Source organism: Pristiophorus japonicus, chromosome 8 (assembly GCF_044704955.1).
Source record: "Pristiophorus japonicus isolate sPriJap1 chromosome 8, sPriJap1.hap1, whole genome shotgun sequence".
Taxonomy (NCBI): Eukaryota; Metazoa; Chordata; class Chondrichthyes; family Pristiophoridae; genus Pristiophorus; species Pristiophorus japonicus.
In genome coordinates this window covers 199777413-199799615 of record NC_091984.1, presented here as the reverse complement: position 1 = coordinate 199799615, position 22203 = coordinate 199777413, and the positions used below count along the sequence as shown (strand labels likewise).

At 40.7% G+C, this 22203-nt stretch overlaps 1 protein-coding gene across 14 annotated transcripts in view; it reads right to left on the bottom strand.

The window, feature by feature from the left end:
- The window catches only part of mtmr3 (myotubularin related protein 3), a 155531-nt gene that overhangs the window by 72104 nt on the left and 61224 nt on the right, over positions 1-22203 (bottom strand). For 8 of the 14 annotated variants that reach the window (XM_070887752.1, XM_070887754.1, XM_070887751.1 and 5 more), the window contains 5 exons: positions 21771-21855; positions 21326-21398; positions 16096-16185; positions 13816-13932; positions 12528-12560 (listed from right to left, as the gene is read on the bottom strand). In XM_070887752.1, coding sequence (XP_070743853.1) covers positions 12528-12560; positions 13816-13932; positions 16096-16185; positions 21326-21328 — 243 coding nt within the window. In that variant the 5' untranslated portion in view covers positions 21329-21398; positions 21771-21855. The other 6 variants (XM_070887757.1, XM_070887758.1, XM_070887766.1 and 3 more) reach the window with 4 other exon arrangements.

Sequence of the window (22203 nt, the reverse complement as noted above, 5' to 3'; positions counted from 1 at the left end):
AGAGAAGCAAGATACCCACTGTTGTGTACTATGATGATGATGATGCACAACAGTTACTCAAGTTCCCACTGTTATAATTTAAATTAACCCTACAAAACATTTAATGAAAGAAGACATTTCGGTTCTGCAGTTCCCTTCGTCTGTAAGCTGTTAACCTATTCGCAACCTGCAAGAATGCAGAGCTGTCCAGAAAGCTGTTGCTGAAAACATTTTAGTGCAACAAAACTTCCTACCACATCAGCTAACCTTCTCAGATGTAGTTACTTTTTTCCCCCACCACTATGCTCAAAGAATTGGACATGAATTTGAAGAGAACTAATTTGCAGGGTTATGGTGAAAATGTGGGGTATGGGACTAAATTGGACAGCTCTTTCAAAGAGCCAGCCCAGGCACGATGGGCCGTAAGATTCTTTGATTCCATAATTAAATTTGGAGCAAAGTTCCAAGAACAGGGACCTACTACTGTACCATAAGAGTAGTGGAGGCATCTTTTATGGGAAAGTGGATAAATATTTGAAGCAGAGGAAGGTCAAGGATCATGAAGAGAGAAGAGGGCAGTGCATTCGCTCTGTATTTCTCCAGCAAACAGCTGCTACATGACTATTGTAAAATTCTATGGTTTCTGTGGTCAAATGCAACAGTTTCATCAGCTGAATCTCAAACCTGGTTTACTGCCTTGCAGTTCACCAACAGGTATTCCTGACTATTTAGAATATATGCCAGATAGGATTTTATGTAGTGTGCTTTCTTTGAATGGGAGATTTTTCAAAGTAACTTTAAGATCAAGTAGGACAAAAAGCATCATCAAATTTACAGGGTGCACAGGTCACACAATAGCTCATTTTAAATGAGAAACCTTGGTGAAGTATCAAGGTCTATGTTGCAACGACCAAAAGATCTGTACAAGCTTATTTCTCCCACCCCAGAGTAGATTACAAGAATACTGACTCTTTGCTATGTATTATTGTGCTCTTGTAAACTTTATTCTACTGCCGATTAATCCTGATGACACAAGGAAGTTTCAGTGTGCTGTTCATCTGCTACCAGCAGCTAGTGTGCTTCTATGACTGACAAAATTGTCAAAAGTTGAGATGAAACTCACCTTACAGTTGAGGTAGTCCAGGAGCAGAAGTAAAATAAGAATTGTATAAAACTATTTGAAAACAGATTTTTAGCAATACTAATGCAATTTTAAAAACTCCAGTCAAAGAAAACAAAATTATGGCACCACTGAATTTTACATTTCTTAAAGTAAATTTTCTCATTAATTGAAAGTTTAAGTATTTTGTTGGTTTCCCAGTTTGTAATTATGTTAATACAAGAGCAGCACATTAAGTTGAAAACATGCTAGTCCTACAAGTTAATTCTGGCATGTAGCTCCTTTGGGCCCAAGTTTCCGGCCTCTGTAAGAACGGCGCACTTCCATAAGGTGCGCCTATTTTTTAGAATAAAAAGGGCGCCGAAAATTTATCTTATGATTCTGCGGTCTCCTCAGGACGTCTTCGTGCTTGGCGTGGCGCAGTACAAGGGGTCGGGGGCGGAGCCAGGTCCCGACGCTGAAAACAGTGCCGGGACCTCTCCACATGCGCGCTAGAGTGTGTGCGCATGTGCAGTAGCTCCTTGCCCCCGAAGCTGCGTGCGAGGGGCCTGAAGCCGCCCCTAGCCCTGGCCAAATGGGCTCACCGGGCGAAGGTCGGACTCGGGCCTCCCTCCTTCCCCTTCAGCTCCCGCTCCCCCCTGTTCAGCTCTCGCTCCGCCCCCTCCCGTTTAGCCGACCCCTCTCCTCCTCCTCACCCACCCCCCCCCCACGCCCTTGGCGGGGCCCGCCCACCCGGCATCTTGCGAAGTCTTTGGCACGGCCAGGCATCGTCATCATCGGTGCCCGTTCAGCTTCCCCCCACCACCACCCTCCTCATCCCCTCTCCTTCCCTCCCCCTCGTCTTCCCTCCCTCCCCTCCCTCCCTCTCCCCCCTCCCCTCCCTCCCTCTCCCCCCTCCCCTCCCTCTCCCCTCCCCCCCCTCCCTCTCCCCTCCCCCCTCTCCCCTCTCCCCTCCTCCCTCTCCCCCCTCCCCTCTCCCTCTCCTCCCCCCTTCACCCCCTCTGTCAGAAACACACAGAGACACTGACAGAAAGAGAGACACTCACTGGGGGAGCCCATCCCAGTACACTGTTGAAGGGCTCTCAGTGTTGCAGTCGGTGAGTAGAAACTTTAATTTTTTTATTTGATTTTTTAAAATTATTTTTTTATTTTTAATTTTTTTGATTGATTTATTGGTTGATTTATTGATTTCTTTATCATTTATTATTGATTGCTCTTTATTTGTAAAAGTGAAGTTTAATGTTTGCAAACCCCCCCTTCACTTCCCCGCCCCCCATCTCTCGTTCCCTACGCCTGATTTCTAAGTATAGGCAAGGTTTTTCTGAGCGCACAAAAATCTACACTTACTCCAAGTAAGTTTTCGTTGCCTAAACTTTCAAAACAGGCGTAAGTGGCTGGACACGCCCCCTTTTGAAAAAAAAAAATCTGTTCTAAAATGAAACTATTCTAATTCACTAGAACTGGAGCAAACTAAATGCCGAGAATTGCAATTTCTAAGATGCTCCATTCTAAACTAGTTGCTCCAAAAAAATAGGAGCAACTCAGGCCGAAACTTGAGCCCAAAAGAAGTACTTCCAGAAGAAAATTCCTTATCTAGAAGAACTCCTGGAAAACACGAGATGGACCTAGAAAATATATATATATTATAAAAAAAATTTTACTTATTAGGAAACCATAGTACCTTTCAGCATTTTCACATGTTTTGGTGTTTTACTTATATATACACACAACAATCAAGTTAAGTCATCTATAGAAAAAATGCAGGGTAGAAATTAAGCCATGTACATGAAAAGCCTGACCATGGTATTGAAGAGCTGATCAAGTACAGTAATACCTTTTATCCAGAACTGATGAATAATTAAGCCAAAGAACCTATGGTAATTAGATAGGCATCTGCATATGGATTCAAAAAGATAGGTGCACTGCTAACGTGATGGTGGAAAATACATTACAGAATAACCATCTATCTTTGGACAGAAACATTGGGCTCAAGTTTCGGCCTCCATTGCTCTTGATTTTTTGGAGCAACTGGTGTAGAACGGAGTATCTTAGAAATTCAAATTCTCGGCATTTAGTTTGCTCCAGTTCTAGTCAGTTAGAACAGTTTCACTTCGGAACAGAATTTTTTTTTCAAAAGGGGGCGTGTCCGGCCACTTACGCCTGTTTTCAAAGTTTCGGCAGTGAAAACTTACTCCAAACTAACTTAGAATGGAGTAAGTGAAGATTTTTGTACGCTCGAAAAAACCTTGTCTACACTTTAGAAAATCAGGCGTAGGTTACAAATCAGGCGCAGGGAATGGAGGGGGGGGGTTTAAGGGGAAGTTTACAAACATTAAACACTTCAGTTTTACAAATAAAGAGCCATCATCAATAATAAATGATAAAACATCAATAAATCAACCAAAAAAAAAAATCAATAAAAACATTTTCTACTTACCGACTGCAGCACCGGGAGCCCTCCAACAGCATGCTGGGATCTCCCCGCCACCCCCCCCCCCCCGCCCCCGCCCTGCGTGTCTCTGTCAGTGTCTCTATCTCTCTGTCTGTGTGTGTGTCTCTCACTCTCTGTCTGTCAGTGTCTGTGTTTCTGACAGCGAGGGGAAGAGGGGTTGAGGGGAGGGGGGTGAGGGGAGGAGGGGGTGAGAAGGGAGGGGAGGGGGGGGTGAGAAGGGAGGGGGGTGGGAAGAGAAGGGAGGGAGGGGGGGAAGAGAAGGGAGGGAGGGAGGGGGGGGGAAGAGGAGGGAGGGGGGGGGAAGAGGAGGGAGGGAGGGGAGGGGGGGGGGAAGAGAAGGGAGGGAGGGGAAGGGGAGAGAGAAGGGAGGGGGAGGGAGGGGAAGGGGAGAGAGAGAGGCTGAACGGGCCAGGCCCAAGACTTCGAGCTTAGACTTACCGGATTGACAGGTAGGTGGCGTCGGGTCCGGGGGGAGCGGAGATCGGCCGGGGGGGGGAGGGGGGTAGTAGATTGGTCGGGGGGGGGGGAGCAGATCGGTCGGGGGTGGGGCAGATCGGTCGGGGAGGGGGGGGAAGGTTGGGAGCGGGGGAAGAGGGGGAGTGGGGGGGGGGGGGGGGGGTGGGAGCGGGAGTCAAGTCGGGTCCGGTCTGGAGGAAGCAGGAGCTGGGCGTGGGAGGCAGCCTTATGCACGCAGCCCCAGTGAGGCCATTCGGTCAGGGCTAGGGGCTACGTGCTTCGGGCCCCTCCCACACAGTTTTGGGCGCCTGGAGCTACTGCACTTGTGCGCCCACTGTAGCGCGCATGTGCAGAGGTCCCGGCACTGTTTTCAGCGCAGGGACCTGGCTCCGCCCCCTACAGCTTGTGCTGCGCTGCGCTGAGGGCCAGAGGACCAGCAGGGAGCCGGAGAATCTGGAATTTTTTTTCAGGCGCACTTTGTGGCGCGAAAAACGGGCATCCAGGTCGGGGCTGCGCCGTTCTATGCGCGGCCCGAAACTTGGGCCCATTGAAACATAGAAAATAGGTGCAGGAGTAGGCCATTCGGCCCTTCGAGCCTGCACCACCATTCAATGAGTTCATGGCTGAACATTAATATTTAAACATGACATTTTTTCTTATATTTTAATCATGTTAAAATATTGTCAGAAAGATGTGTATTTCTATTAATTTTACATCAATATTAGCTTTTTTAAAGTCGCAATGGCTCAGAAGTAGGCCTGTATTTGGATTTGTATCATAAAGGCAAATCTTTCACTGGTTAGACTTTGTGGCAGATGGTCATATTACTGTGAAAAATGAGTCCCAATTATTTTTACAATACTGTTTTAATTTTTTAAGTGTGCAATAAAGGGCTAAAATTGTGAAAATGTCAAACAAGCAATAATTAGTCCATCACTTTAACCATCATAAAATGCACATATTCATTGGTTGTACATTTATAAAATTGAAATATAATGAAGCATGTAACGATATTGGCAGAGCAATTGCAGTCAGTGGCGAAGACTCCTGGAAAATGTTTCTACATATAAAAACTGAAAATGCCATATTCCATTTGAAATCAAGAATAAATGGCAGATTAGGTGAATCTGCGTATGTTTAAATTCAGAGGAAATATTTGATGTAGGAGAGTTGGAACAAAACAGTCAAGGAGGTTATTCAGATGTGCATTACACTCTGGATTTTAAATGATGCAGGGACATTGGCAAACTTATTGGGATTTAATTGAACCTAAAATGAGTTACACAACTATTATGGGCCAAGAATCGTTGGTCTCTACGGGCATGTACGATGTGCGCACGCACCTGTAGACACCCGGCAAGTGCCGGTTTTCGGTGCGCGATGCACGTGCGCTGAAATCCGGCATTTGCGAACTGTCAAAAGTTCCAAGGCATCCCTGGGAGAAAGGCCTTCTTGGGCGGAGGTTTGGGCTTTTTGCCCAACTCTTGCCCAGCGAATGTCCTTCAAACTCTTATGTCTGGTAATGCCTGCTTTTAAGACTGCAAGAGTTTTAAAAGATAGAAAAATAAAATATTATCAATAATTTTTATATTAAAAACCTTGTCCATTAATGTAAGTTTATTTTTATTCCTATTAAAACATTAACATTTTTTAAAATAAATTTGTGTCAAACCTTAAATTAAATTCAATTCTAAATATGTGAAGTGTTTTTCTTATTTATTTAAAATGTGTTTGTGGAGGTATCCCCATTCATAGAAATGGTGATCTCCGTACAAATGGAACTCACCGTTACTGTGAATCGGGATACGCCATTTTCATGGGTTAGTCCGGCCCGCGTGATCCCAAGTTGCACATATGCTCCTGGAATAAGTGGGCCTCTGCACTGGGCTGTGCATAGATGCCTTGTAACGCAAGTGTTCATTCCTCCGGGACCAGCAGGTACATTCGTAAATATTTTTGTGGTCGGAGGCATCTGCCTGTGGGAATCTTCCGACCGCAATTTTGTGGCCTATATGTCTTCTGTCGGTTTTAAAATAGGCTGTGACTTCATACAACTTTTGAGACATCAATGAGCTACAGAATGCAATGATGGTAGGGACATCAATATAGTAAAGTTCGACACATTAGTCATTTTAGGATCCTATTCCTAATACTCACTGAAGACATCAACCTTATAGAATTAGGCACCTCATTCATCACAGAAGGAAATAAAAATAGGTTTTTCAAGTTAACTGCTTATGTAACATCTATCTCTTACTTTTGAAATAGTTGTCTTCAGTGTTTTAAAAAGCAGTTAGCAGTAAGCATAACTTCTCCATTTTAGAAAATTAAACAATCTGAAATATCAGATCCATTTGGTATTATAAATTGATGCAGCTAAATTGGAATCAACCAATTTTTACAACGTTTTTTTCTAATAAACTTATCGGATTGCATCACTTACATTGCAATTAGATCGGTCCTATTTTAGGAAACTTTTTTCCCCCCAAAAGCTCCATTCATATAAGCAACTTAATAGTGTTGTAATGTAACTGGAGACTACTGTATAAGTTGATAGTACATACTTTCTTCCCAACACAATGATTCCAGTGTGCTGGGATAAACATTCAGTTGGCTCAAAACCACTACTGAGTGTCCTACTTCCTTTGCAGTTATCAATGTTATGTCACAATTAAACTTTTTGTAATCCAAACACTTCTAGAAACAGCTATCTAAAGAGCAAATGCAGTGTGACGAGAACCATATTTCAGTCTCAAAGTTATATGTAATATACAGAGACTTGTCTCAACATGTGCTCTGCTAAAAAGCCAGCTTCCGTAAGCAGGACTGTGCCCCTTATGAACTAAAATGTAATTTTGTGTGTGTAGTGAATGGGATGTAACTTTATTCGAGTCTACAAGTCTATCCTTTTACTACCAGGTTATACTAAAAATAGTACAAGATTGTCTATTTCAAACTCCTGATCTCCCTGACCAGGCCTTGCATACCTAAGAAATGCTAAATGCTGGAGCCAATGCATCCCTACCCGTTATAGGAATAATTACCAGTTCAATCAGGTCTCGGATACTGCTGGTGTTCTTGTGAGGAAAGAGTTTTTATTTTGACCCATTAGTTCAAAATAATTCACATTTCCGTTATAGAAGAGAAAGAAAAATATCACAATTTTATATTTTTCAGAAGGAGCTTAGCTTCCATCTTACCAAGTATGCATTGTAAATGAATCTTAAGATTATGCACTGTAACTGTTGACCATGTTGCTCCCCATTACATAAGGCAAATAAAATCAATTCAGATTCAAGTGGTTTTCCTGACACAAGGGTCCCTTTTTGTTTGGCTAAAACAAGCATACTCATTTTCTTCCATTATCTTTTTCCCTTTAAATGCACTGAGTATTGAGAGAATGAACCAGGCACACCAAGATTATTCAGGAGAACACAGTGGGTAGGTACTTTGTTGTTAACTGTAAACAGCTACAAAGCTACTGTGGAATTTGATCCACAATATAAACAGATCATTCCGACAGTACACAGGATCTGAGCAGTTCCTGCAAAATTCCTTCTGAAAGCAATACAAGAAAAGAAACTTGCTTTTAAATCGTGCCATTCACAACTTCAAGCTGTCTTAAAGCGCTTCCAAAGATAATTACTATTTTTGAAGTGTAGACACAGCTGTAATGTGAGCAAATATTGCAGCCAATTTGCACACAGCAAGCTCCCTCAAACAGCAATGAGATAAATGACCAGCGAATCTGTTTTTGGTGTCATTGGTTGAGGGATAAATGTAGTTCAGGACAACTGTAAAACTCCCCTGCGCTTTTTTTTGAAAAGTGCCATGGATCTGTTACATCCACCCAAGACAACAAACTGGGCCTCGGTTTAACATCTCATTGGAAACACAGCACATCTGACACTATAGCACTCTTTCAGAACTACATTGAAGTGTCAGCCTAGATTATATGCTCCCATATCTGGGATGGAGCTTGAACCCATAGCCTTCTGACTCTGAGGTGAGAGTGCTACAACTGACATCCATATAGATGGCCTGTAAGATTTCCAACTGCAGAATTCAACTATGTCAATCCCAGCTTCAAATTTACTAGCAATTAAAGTAAAGTAAAGTGACACCAACTCTGAGTTATGTTTCTGAGGGATCAGATATTGGAATCATCGCTCATAACTATTTAACTGGTCGAGTAGTTATGGTTGACAAAGATCAACTGAAGAAGTTGAGGATCTAACCCCTAAGCTGAATGATGAAATGTGGTATTACGAAGCAAGGTGAAGAATCTATAGGACAGTAACTTAAAAGAATGAGTGCACAAAAATGGTATGCTACTTTTAACCAAACAAAAAGGCTTTAGCAGTGGCTGAGTACAGTGATATGGAGTCAGCCTAAATATTATGCGGTATTTGACAATTCAGAAGGACAGAGAGGAAAAGGAGGTGGGTAGCACTGTTAATAAAGGATGAGATCAGTGAGTTAGTGAGAAACGATATTGGCTCAGAAGATCAAGATGTTGAATCAGTTTGGGTGGAGATGAGGAATAATGAGGGGAAAAAGTCGCTGGTGGGTGTAGTCCAATTGCCGCGCAACAGTAGCTACACTGTTGGATGGAGTATAAATCAAGAAATAATGGAGGCTTGTAAAAAAGTAACGGCAATAATCATGGGCGATTTTAATCTTCATATTGATTGGACAAAGCAAATTGGCCAGGGTAGCCTTGAGAAAGAATTCATAGAGTGTATCTGGGATAGGTTCCTTGAACAGCACTTTGCGGAACCAACCGGGGAGCAGGCTATCTTAGATCTGGTACTATGTAATGAGACAGGATTAATAAATGATCTCCTAGTAAAGGATCCTCTCGGAATGAGTGACCATAACATGGTTGAATTTCAAATTCAGTTGGAGGGTGAGAAAGTTGGATCCCAAACCAGTGACTTAAGCTTAAATAAAGGAGACTACAAAGGTATGAAGGCAGATTTGGCCAAAGTGGACTGGGAAAATAGATTAAAGTGTGGGACAGTTGATTAGCAGTGGCAGGCATTTGAGATATTTCATAACGCGCAGCAAAAATATATCCCAATGAGAAGGAAAGACTAAGAGAAGGGGTAACCATCCATGGCTAACTAAGGACATAAGGGATGGTATCAAATTGAAAACAACGGCATACAAGGTGGCCAAGATTAATGAGAGGCCAGAGGGCTGGGATACTTTTAAAAGCCAGCAAAGAATGACTAAAAAAATAATAGAGGGGGAAAATAGATTATGAGAGTAAACTAGCACGAAATATAAAAACAGATAATAAGAGTTTCTACAGTTACATAAAAAAAGAAGAGTGGCTAAAATAAATGTTGGTCCCTTAGAGGATGAGGCTGGGGAATTAATAATGGAGAACAGGGATATGGCAGAGACGTTGAACAAATATTTTGTATCGGTCTTTGCGGTAGAAGACACTAAAAACATCCCAATAGTGGATAATCAAGGGGCTATAGGGAGGGAGGAACTTAATACACTATCACTAAAGTAGTAGTACTCGGTAAAATAATGGGACTAAAGGTGAACAAATCCCCGGGACCCAATGGCTTACATCCTAGAGACTAAAAGAAGTGGCTGCAGAGATAGTGGAGGCATTGGTTGTAATCTACCAAAATTCCCTGGATTCTGGGGCGGTCCCAGCGGATTAGAAAACCGCAAATGTAATGCCCCTCTTTAAAAAAGGAGGCAGTCAAGCCAGTTAGCCTAACATCTGTCGTTGGGAAAATGCTGGAGTCCGTTATTAAGGAAGCAGCAGAGGGACATTTGGAAAAGCATAACTCAATTAAGCAGAGTCAGCATGGTTTTATGAAAGGGAAATCCTGTTTGACAAATTTGCTGGAGTTCTTTGAGATGTAACCAGCAGGGTGGATAAGGGGGAACCAGTGGATGTGGTGTACTTGGATTTCCAGAAGGCGCCACATAAAAGGTTACTGCACAAGATAAAAGTTCACGGGGTTGGGGGTAATATATTAGCATGGATAAAGGATTGGCTAACTAACAGAAAACAGAGAGTCGGGATACATAGGTCATTTTTCCAGTTGGCAAACAGTAACTAATAGGGTGCCGCAGGGATCGGTGTTGGGGCCTCAACTATTTACAATCTATATTAATGAATTAGATGAAGGGACCGAGTGTAATGTTACCAAGTTTGCTGATGATACAAAAATGGGTGGGAAAGCAAATTATGAGAAGGACACAACAAATCTGCAAAGGGATATAGACAGGCTAAGTGAGTGGGCAAAAATTTGGCAGGTGGAGTATAATGTGGGAAAATGTGAGGTTATTCATTTTGGCAGAAAAAATAGAAAAACAAATTATAATTTAAATGGAGAAAATTTGCAAAGTGTTGTAGTACAGAGGGATCTGGGGTCCTCGTGCATGAAACACAAAAAAAGTGAGTATGCAGGTACAGCAAGTAATCAGGAAGGCAAATGGGATGTTGGCCTTTATTGCAAGGGGGATAGAGTATAAAAGCAGAGAAATCCTCCTACAACTGTGCAGGGTATTGGTAAGGCCACATCTAGAGTACAGCTTTGGTCTCCGTATTTAAGGAAGGATATACTTGCATTGGAGGCTGTTCAGAGAAGGTTCACTCAGTTGATTCTGGAGATGAGGGGGTTGACTTATGAAGATAGGTTGAGTAGGTTGGGCCTATACACATTGGAGTTCAGAAGAATGAGAGGCGATCTCAGTGAAACATAAGATAATGAAGGGACTCGATAAGGTGGATGCAAAGAGGATATTCCCACCCATAGGGGAAACTAAAACTAGGGGACGTAGTCTCAGAATAAGGGGCCGCCCATTTAAAACATAGATGAGAAGGAATTTCTTCTCAAGAGGGTTGTAAATCTATGGAATTCTCTGCCCCAGAGAGCTGTGGAGTCTTGGGTAGTATAAAATGGGTTTATTGAATATATTTAAGATGGAGATAGACAGATTTTTGAGTGATAAGGGAATAAAGGGTTATGGGGAGAGGGCGGGGAAGTGGAGCTGAGTCCATGATCAGATCAGCCATGATCTTTTTAAATGGCGGAGTGGGCTTGAGGGGGCAGGTGGCCTGCTCCTGCTCCTATTTCTTATGTAGACAGACCAGGAAGATTCTAGCTTCGATCCTTTGTCTATGATGAATTAGTTGACCTTAGTCCGAGTGTCAGCTAGGACATAATGAATGGTAACAGTGACCTAATGGGTTTTTTTTTGTGGGGGGGTTGGGGCGCGGATAAACTGAGCCATGATTTTTGTCCCTGCTCACTATCTAGAAACTGCTGGGAAGTGCATGCATTGACACTGGGTGAGGACAGGATCAGGAATGTCTCCTACAGTTGAATTGCCCAACAACACTCACTGCAGTCTCACAAATATGCAGTACAAATGGAACTCATGAAAAATATGCCACTTGGGAAAGATCCCAGATAGTTGCTGGTAATCATATAACTTTACTCCAGCATACTTTACCATCTTAAAAGAGAGGTGGTGAGTTAAAAAAAAAATAGCATCGAGCTTATAAAGGGGGGAAAAAAGTGGGTATAATCCTTATGCTTTGTGTTACAGTATAATTTGAAACATAAAGGCTAATTTAAATATTAAGACTCTTTAATTATGCCACTCAGTAACAAACATACTTTCACATATCAAAAGTGGTGCAGATTCACAGCCCATTTAAGAGCAGCAAAGTTAGCCATACAGAACATGCATCATTAATTCAAGAGTGCTGAGACAGGCAGTGCAAAAAGACAAGCAACTGATTCCATGACACAGATTGCCCATGCTTTCAGCTTAATACAGCTGGTAAGGGGACATCTAGCACCAATGGAAGAACTATGAAGTGGAAGAGAATTTTAGAAGTAATTTAATACATTTCAGATTCTGAATAAGATATACATGTACAGGCATAAATCAATTTAGTTAGAAAAAAAATCAGTTTTAAAAAGTAAAATTGTGGTTCTAGTTTGCAGCATAATCTTGCTCTTAACTGAATTATAGCAGTGATGTTCTTAATTAGTATGATAAGCTACAAATCCTTCAGCAGTGTTGTTGTTAGGATTCCGGTAAAGCACAAAAATGCGCACCATTTCAAATGTTTAGCTCTCCCTGCAATACAAGTATGAAATTTTTCCCCTCCAAACTCAGATTGTGTCTGGAGAGAATATTCAGAGTTGTGTAACACTGCGATGAAGTAATGGTGCTTGTATGTGTGTCATTGATGAGGTAGTGGTTAAAACATTTGAGTAATTATCATACAACATTAAAGCATGTTGCTTAAGTTTGATTATTCCTGTAGTACATTGCTGCCAATACACTAAAGAGGCCTAGTTACGACACTGCTTCAGGAAATTCTATTACCATTACTGTGTAATGTTAGGGTAAAGCCACACTTAAACTCAATACGTGCATGAAGACCTGCAATGCCACAATGCACTGTCAGCATTATGCTATAACATTTCCATCAATGATGCTAGGATTACTTAAAGAAATCATACTTACTGTCATTTCACAACAGGTATTTTGATAAATACTCTATACAGGAAACCAAAAACAAAACAGAAAAGCTAAATCTCTGCTCTAAGTTATAAAGTAGAATTCAGAAAGTTAAAATACTTCCATTCTGCATTTTCATTTTATAGCAATGCGCATCTTCTGCTTGGACTAAACCCAGTCGACTAGGTATCTAATGGAAATATTTTTCCAGTTATGTAATTGAAGATAAAATTCTTCAACAGTAATGATCTTTTGCTCTTCCAAGTTTTCCATGTATTATTGAGAATGTGTAGCTTAGTTACAATATTTACAGAATTCTGTAGAGCAGAAATGTCCAACCCTCTGGCCAAATTCTGCTACTTCTCAATTTTATCCAGGCCATGGAGCGCCTCTTACCTAGCCCCTCCTGTACAGAGCCACGGATCAGTGAGAGTAGGTTAGTGCTTTTAATCAAAATCACTTACCTCTGAAAATCTTGCTGACAGAATCATCTGATATTTTGTTGGGGGTCATAGAAATTAAAGATTAAAAAGAAAATGAAACGGCATTCCCAGTTTTTTTTCGCGGGAAACTGTGGAGAGACACCCACCTTCTCCTCCCAGCAGTACCCCTCTTTAGTCAGCGCCAGCCTCAAGAATCCACAATTGCACAGGTCTTGCCTGAAGGAGGAGTTCAGTGCTCCGGATAGGAGCAGGACGGTGTCAATCCGCTGTGTTCCCACTAAGACGGAAAGTTGTTGAAAGAGCATTGGGGAGGGATGTGGAAAAGTACGTGGGGGAGTGGCACGAAGGAGATCATGGAGAGAGGGGCACGAAACAGAGTAAGAGGCAAAAAACAGGAACACAAGCAAAAATGAGGTAGATGGCATGGTCCAAGATTTCAAGAATTGCAAAACAAATTAAAAATTGTTTGTAGCTTTTAATCATGAGTCTGCCTGATTCAAACGTGATTTACTCAGCCACATCCCACTTATTATTTGTGCTACAAAGATGTGGCCTATTGCTCGAAAAGGTTGGACAATCCTACTGTAGAGCATACACAAACCACCCATGCATTTGCATCTTGATCACTGTAATAACAGACTCAGTATTTCTTCATCTTGCTCTCACACATACACAACCCTTTATAATATAGCTGTTCTTGTGAAAAACTCAAACTGGTTTATTATATGCACTATCTACCTAGAGAAAACACATTTTATAACCTGTACCAGATTCAAAAACCTAAATCTAGTTTAAAAAAAAACTCACACTTGGTCAGCTGTTGATTACTCAAAAATTCTTTCAACACTTACATTAACAACGGTTTCCTTAAATTTGATGTGCAATCTGTAGTTAGACAAAGCAATAACTGCATCCTCGGCACGTCCTATGTATTCTGTACTTTCTCCATGAAGTTCAGGAAAAGGAACCTAAAATGTTGAGTAATTGGGAAGCAATTATTATGCAACATAGTCATAAACACTGTTCCCCCGAAGCTGCGCAGCTCCCTTGAGGTTGCCGCGCACCAGGCGTTGCTGATCACGCAGTTCCGCTGGCGCAGGTTCCAGCACACAGGCGCTCTTCTTATAATCGCTTCCCATGGGCTCGTTCTTTCAACCCACAGGAGCGAGTTTCAGCGCCTGTGTACTAGACCCCGCTACAGGCCTGACCCTGAGCCCCGACTAAATACGAATGCTGCGATTAGCCACACGGCCGTTTCTGCGGCCTTTTGCGCACGCACGCGGTATTCCAGAGCTGCGCATGGGCTTCACCCTACAGTTGCAGCCTTGCAGTGCAGACATATTTCATTCAGCTTTGTGGGAGAACTGGCTATTGGGTGAAGAGGGGATCGAAGGGCGGTGGGTGGTGGGTGTGGGAGGAAGGGAGGGAGGGAGGGAGAGAGCGAAAGAGACTGGGGCAGGGCGAGACTGGGAGAGAGCGCGCGACAGACTGGGGGAGGGAGGGAGAGACCGGGGGAGGGAGTTTGTGCGACGAACTAAAAGCTTTTTAAAAGTTCAACCATAAACAAACTTGCAGAATGGGCATATAAATGACAAATTAATTTCAATATAGATAAGTGTGAGGTGGTTCTTTTTGGTAGGAGGAATATGGAGGCTTCCTACTCCTTGGAAAATAAGAACCTAATGGAGTGGAGGTCCAAAGTGATCTGGGGTATAGCTTCACAAATCATTAAAAACAGCAACGCAGGTTAAAAAAAGTCATAAAAGTGCAAGAAAGCACTGGGGTTCATTTCTAGAGGAATACAATTCAAAAGTTATGTTAAACCTGTATAGAATCTTGACTGACTGTCTCATGATTTGAGATGGTGGGTGGTAATATGGCATTATTGTATATATGCTTTTAAGTGGTTGCTGTTGTTGTAAAAGCTGTCGTTATAAAATTTGCCCCTGGACAATTAGGTTGTGTTCAAAGGAGTTCATGGCCCGCTCAATAGAATTTTTTTTAAAAAGAGGTAACATTAAATAAGCAAAATGCTACAAGCTGATATTGCACCTAGTTACACTGAAATTTGCTGTTATAATCTTGGCTCAGCAGGAGTTCAGATGGGCATTTAAAAAGAAACTTGTTTTGTACATGTGCAGGTCACCTTTTGCATAGCTGCAGAATATATGTATGTGCACAAAAAAATGTATTTAAACTTTTTTGAATGAATAACTGCTAAAAGAAACAGAGGGTAGCATGCATCAGCCACAAGCCTGCAAGTTAATCACAGGTTGCCTATGCTGTGCAGAGTCCTTGAATTCATGTGAAGTCAGGAGAAACCAATGAAATTCAACAATGCCTCCTAAAATCTCCATAAAACACTAACATTCATTGATATATTTCCCCGGTGCCACTAATGTCAGGGATTTCCGCACATCAAAAGCAGCCTTACCCAATAGGGCGGGGGAGGGGTTAATCAGTATCGGGATGATTCTAGTCATGAAACTCCTGCCAGTGTTGATCCTGATGTGTCAGCTGTGGTTCAAGCCCCTCTCCAGAGACTTGAACTCAAAATCTAGGCCAACACTACGTTGCAGCACTGAAAGAGTGCTGCATTGTCAGAGGTGCCGTCTTTTGGATGAGAAGTTAAACTGGGCCCTCATCTGCCCACTCATTGCACTATTTCAAAGAAGAGCAAGGGAGTTCTCATCAGTGTCTTAACCAATATTTATCAACCAATATCACTAAAACAGATTATCTGGTTATCAAATTGCTGTATGTGGACCTTGCTGTGTGCAAATTGGCTGCTGTGTTTCAACAGTGACTACATTTCAGAAATACTTAATTGGTTGTAAAGTGCTTTGGGACGTCCAGAGGTTGAGAAGGGCGCTATATAAATGCAGGTCTTGAATTTTTTTTAAAACATCCATCCAAATCAGTACCAATAGGAGATCAAACACCAAGTCGAGCCTGGGGTTTATCTCTTATCATTTTGGAACACATGATTTGGACATTTGATCATGATAAATGGAGGTTAGGTAAGCAGATCATCACTTACCATGGAATTGATCAGAATACCTCATTTGTAAATAGAAAAGTAGTTGAAAGTCTACAATTCTTCCAAATAAATCCACATTTTTCTTCTGTACCTGGAGGTTTTCTTCTTCTCTAATTAGCTGCTTTCTGGGAAAGATCTGATTGGCCTGGATACATTCCAAACTATGTTGTCCTTCTTCATCCTGAAAGGAGTATTGGTTTCCTTTTTAGCCAAAGAGTACATTTTATGTTTTTCCTGTCAATTTACGATGGCCTCTACCTCTGTATTATGAAGACGTAAAGATTACCTATCTTGTAGGGTCTTATACATTATTCAAATGCAGACATCCTTCTGATACCAGCAGGTTTGCCAGAACACAGGATTTAGAACGTTTTCATTCTAGCAAACTTAATATATGATGGATGTCAACATTAACAACCGGTGTTTCCCCAAGACAATTTGTCTCAAGATACTAAATTAATCCTTTCATTGCTGAATTACAGTTAATATATTTTATTGCTTTCTGTTGAATATTACTGATATTGGTATTCAGAAGATATCAATAGAGATGTGACTATGCTGCACAGGATCCACAGACTCCTTTTACGAGTTGATAGAGTACCATTACCATTTCCCATCTACAACGGCAGGCTATCCGATCACATGCTTTTTCCAAAATCATTCCTTCTGGTTGCTAGGTGCTGTTGGAAGACTCTTTCTGTAAGGTACTGTCTTCCTTCAATCAGTGCTCTCCTTTCCAAGCAAAACCAGAAACTCACCATGTGGTGAATGTGAGTACAAACTCCTTAATCCTCTATTCTGTATAATTCCTGTGGGCTTATTCATTGTAAAACAAACAACATGGCTAGCTCTAAAGGGCAAGTCCCATTTACATAAAATGACACATGGAACTCAGCCCACACACCATGCATGGGTCCTTCACCAGTTTCGATGGGCACCCCATCTGTGAGGGAAACGTCATTAACCAGTGAAACAGACAGTGATGGACTACAAATTAATCATCTGTCTGAAGATCATTATTTAATGCCTATCCTAACTTCTTGAAACCAAGTGTACTTCAAGGACTATTGTGAAAAAAAGGTTCAGTCACAATGGTTCCCTAAAGAGTTTTGTATCCAGCATTAGCCCCAGGATCTGCAAATAGAAATAAACCTGAATTTTCTCTTCTGCTTCGGAAAGAAAATTTGAGTTTTACAGGGTTGAGGCCATGAGATTATGCCCAAGGTTGTCTGAAACCAACGGCCTATGATGGGCATATCCTGCTCTGCCTTTTGTTAAAATTGCTATTGAAGAACTCTAGCTCTGTAAATGAGCTTAGAACTTATTCAACTGCACAAAGCAATGTCTTGAATGGGAACTGAGATGAGCTAATCATCTAGCTAAAGCTGGATATGAAGCGGCTACAAACAAAGGAAACCTGGAACTATGGACAGGCACTTTATTAAAACCCTGGGTGCTAATTTGAAGCCAAATGTGACAATAGTTTGCTCTCTTCTACATCAAACCTTGAATACTTTGTGAAATAATTGAATCTTGATGTGAAAAGACAAGTCACTGAAGCATACAGCTGCTAGCCAATCTCCTGAATGTACGATGGGAATTATATGCAGTATTATCTTTTTCTTCATTTTGGGAAACCAGAAATTTTCATACATTAAAACAATGTGTTTCTACAGAAGACATCTTCCAATTTTCTTTAAAAAGTTACAGCTATGAATTTTGGGGAATCCTCAAAAAATACAAGGAATGAACTTCCCTTTAAGTCTCAGTCAGCTATCAGATAATAGGAGGTCCCATAAATGTGCAAAATATCAAGGGCGATTCCCGTACTGCCAGTGCACCAGTGACCTTGAGATGCTGCTTTTCTGGGCCCTCCAAAACTAGGGGTGAAGCTTTCTCTGCTGGCAAAAAAATTCTACCTTCCTCAAGAGGTGTCTGACTATACTTCAACTTAAAAAGATAAATTTAAGAATTAAAAATTTAGCTCATAGACTAAACTTAAAAATAAAACTATTTGACCCTTTGCACATGCACAGTAATTAAAAAATGGATGGTTCAATATTTAAACCAGGAATAGTTTGATACCCAATTTCCTCAACCTTAACATACAAAATATAAACTGGTATTGTTCTAAATATATGACTTCATGGCGCAAGTTCTACTTTCACTATTGAATTAAAAGTATAGGTAACTTTGTATAAGCTACACAAGATGTATTTATTTTCGTAAGCAAAACAAAGCTACATTTTATTTGCACTATTGTGCTGGCACCAGCACTGACGCAAGGGATAATTCCATTCTATTCAGCACAATGATGTAGTTTGCCATGAAATATTCATGCCATCATTAAATAAGTTTCCAGTGCACATTGGCGTAATTATGCCACAATTCAATTGATATGCTGAGAAAGAAATTATACCATTTAGTTCAGAAAGCTCAAGAGGGCTATTTTATCACCAGTTGTAGAGCCAAGCTTTGGATTTTTTTTTAAAAAGAAAAAGATTTTCCATAAAAAATGTATTCCCATAACTATGGTGTGTTTGAGACAGTGGTAAAGGAACAATGAGGTGAAGGTCAGTTTGACCGTCTATCAAGAAATAGGATGTTGATAGTGAATTTAACAATTCTCAAATAGCAGTTCACAAAAATTAGGTGGTGCTAGTTTTTCTGTTACAAAACAGTTTCTATTATTGACTCCAGCAAAATTCAAATACGTGAACCACCCAACCCCATGAGTCCTTATCTTGTGTAAAAACCTTTTGTGTGGCATCTTATTGAATGCCTTTTGAAAATAGAATGAATCTTCTGAAATAAACTGAAAAGCACACAATGAAATTGAATCCCAGAAGGGAAAAGGAGGGGGTTGGGATGGGGGAGGGGCGGAAGTCAGAGGAATACAAAACACTTGAGAGACTGAAGAATTTGTGCCAACTTTGGAGAAGAGAAGTCTGACATTAGGAGCAACGAACACGATCTTTTGACAGGAAAAATGAACTGGAGCTACGGTGCGGATCCTGGTGTTTTATAGGACATGGAAGTAGGAGGATATTTGTGGCACTGGCTATCTGGATTCCTGAGAAGCAATCCATCTACAATGTGTAAAGGATGCTTAAAAGAGTGGACAATTGCTGGGTTTCTATGTTATTATTGTACAATTCAGTAGAACAAATTGGGTATACATTTTAAATTGTACTAAGCCTGTATCTTTTACTCTTGGTTTCTCAAGAGGCAAGTATATAATTTCGCCCTGAATGAATGATTTCTCTATTCTGCAAAATAAATTAACGTTTCTTGGGTAACGACCAAGAAAGTTGTATCGTTTGAAATTTCAGTTATGAGAATTATGGTTAATGTAACCACTTGATTTACTTCAACATACCGAGAAGAGGAACTCCAGGGGAAGGGGAAGAAGATGGAACGGGGGGGGGGGGGGGGGGGGGGGGTGGTGGTGGTGGTAAGAATAGGGTATATTAACTAATTTCTCAGTGGCAGATGTTTGCTGCCCAGGAAAGGTTCATTGAACATTGAACCTCTGGAATAGTTGTAGTTCTGCATTTATGTAGCATGAAAATGTCTGAGAAAATCATTAAGCAGGTACCTATGATTAAAGCAATAGATAAATCAAATACCATTTTATAATGTCAATGATTCTGCAATAACTAGTTGGCCCCATATGATTTCCTCACCAACTGCACTTGCATCAAAGGAAACTGAAAAGGGAACTCAACAAGACACTCTCTATTGGGACAGTATGATGAAATAAATGTTCTGTATGCTTAATACATGAAAGCTAATCCTTCTAATATTCTAACTCTGCCAGCCTAGCATTTCATCTGAGTTTTGAACCTGCCTAAATTGTGTCTGCAATATCCTACCTGGCAAATTATTCCAGACATTTATCAAGCAATCATGTGAAGAACGTGATCTAAATTTATTTTTCAGCATTTGCTTTAATGAGTCCCATCATCCCATCATATTTTAAAATAGTCAGGATGCACTTTATCTAAGCCAATCAATATTTTATATACTTCAAAGGTTCCTATTTACTATCTTCTCTCTAGGCTGTAGAGATTGATGTTTCTTTAAAAAAATAAAACACCCCTCATACTCAGTCCTCTCAATTGGAATCATTCTTCTTGTTCTCTGCACCGTCTCCAATTTTTATGCATCCTTTTGATGAATTCATATTGTACAGTTATACAGTATTTACAGCACAGAAAAGGACATTCAGACCAACAGGTCCATGTCGGTGCTTATACGCCATACGAGCCTCCCCCCACCCTACTTCACGCCACCCTAGCAACATATCCTTCTATTCCTTTTCCCTCGTGTGTTTATCTAGTTTCCCCTTAAATGCATCTTGGCTATTCGCCTCAACTACTCCTTGTGGGAGCAAGTTCCACATTCTAAGCATTTTTTGGGTAAAGAAGTGTCTCCTGAATTATTTCCAAGTGCTGTGTGACAAGCGCACTATACAGTCTTAGCATAGCCTTACTTGAGTTACATTCCATTATCCCATCATTAACAATTTTAATTGCTTCATTGGCAAGTTCACTATTTTACCCATTAAAATGTATTTAAAAAGTAGAGAGAGAAAGAAAAGGATGCTACCCCCATTCTAACAGTTTCTTCTTCTAAAAAAATGTATTGTTGATGAGATTCTCAACATTCAAAGCCAATTTAGTTACTGTCTTTGATGTGTACATCAAGCATCCTGGAGCCCCTCATTCATGGACCAGGTTCCTATCACAGGTGTTGTTCCCAACTCCTGCCATGATTGATGGTGTTCCAGATTGTGGACAGGAATTGTTACTCACATGGTACCAGGTCACTGATTGCAGCAGTGTGCACTGGGGTGGGGGTGGCTGGAGGAAAAGAGAGAGAGAAAAGCCACAACATTTGGTTAAGGCGGAGAAAGAGAAACCAGCAGCACTCCTTGGTGGTGGTGGTGGGCGGGGTATTAGAAATGCAGGAAGTGCGCCGGGCGAAGAGGAGGAAAAGAAGCTGGAGCAAAGCTTTTGAAAAACTGTCTGGTTGGTCTATTTAAAAATCTAAGACATTTGGGTTTTCATCTTGTATATTTAAAAAAAACAGTTCCAATCCAAAGCAAAGTGTTCAAACTGCTGTTTTGGGGGTGGGGGGTTATTCAGAATGGCATCACATAGGAGTCACGTGGAGGTATGTATCATGTTCAAAATTTCTTTAGGAACTGTTCATGGAATAGAAACTCCCAAAAGGATGAAGACCAATTCAAGGAGAATGTACTAGGCCTAAAAGACTGCACCATATAAACATTACAGCAAAACTAGTAACCAACTCACCATGTCAATTCCACGGTTATGAATTATTCCTCAGTATCACTTGTCTGTACTCCTGTCTCACTCAAGAGCAAATCTGAAAATTCACATTAAAGTAAGATTAATTATACAACTTCACTTGGAGATATCCCAATGATAGCTATGTAAAGGCAAAAGCAAATGACTATAAAATAGCATAAATTGGATCTTGACATTATTTAAATACAATCAACACACACAGATTTAATGGCATGCAAGATTAAAGTCATAATTTAATATTAATGAATGTACAGTTTATACTCCAGATGTTTCACATAATTTTGCTTTTTTGGTTGGGAGAGTTACTTCATACTTTGCCCGATTTCCATATTAGTTCTAATATCCTAGTCAAATAATATTTGTAAATTTCCAACTCAAAAATTCATTTCATGACTATTATTTCTGAAGTAAGTTTTGTTCATGCACTTACCTCAGTTTAGTTTTTCTGCCATCATCCAATCAAGGAAGAGAGACTTGGACCCACAAAGTTATTGCAGCCACCTATTAAGCCATCCCTAAACCAGTATCACATAGAGAAGACAATTGGTAATCTGTCTTCATTAATCTGATTCATGAAATAAATGTTTTCTATAAAGTTTGATTTGAGTGGAATATCAATTATCTAACATACATATAGGTCTTCACTCCAAACCCCCACACATCCGTAGATGATAGAAAATGAATAATAATCAAGATTTTCCAAATTTTGGTCACGCACATGATACAGTTGTACCCTACTCACAAAATCAAAACAAGTTGAGCACATAACAAACCTGTTGCTCGCCAATTGCAATACTCATGGAGAAACTAAAAATAAATATTATGCCTCTCTTCCTGTTACTGCCTATCTGTTTTTCTTCCAC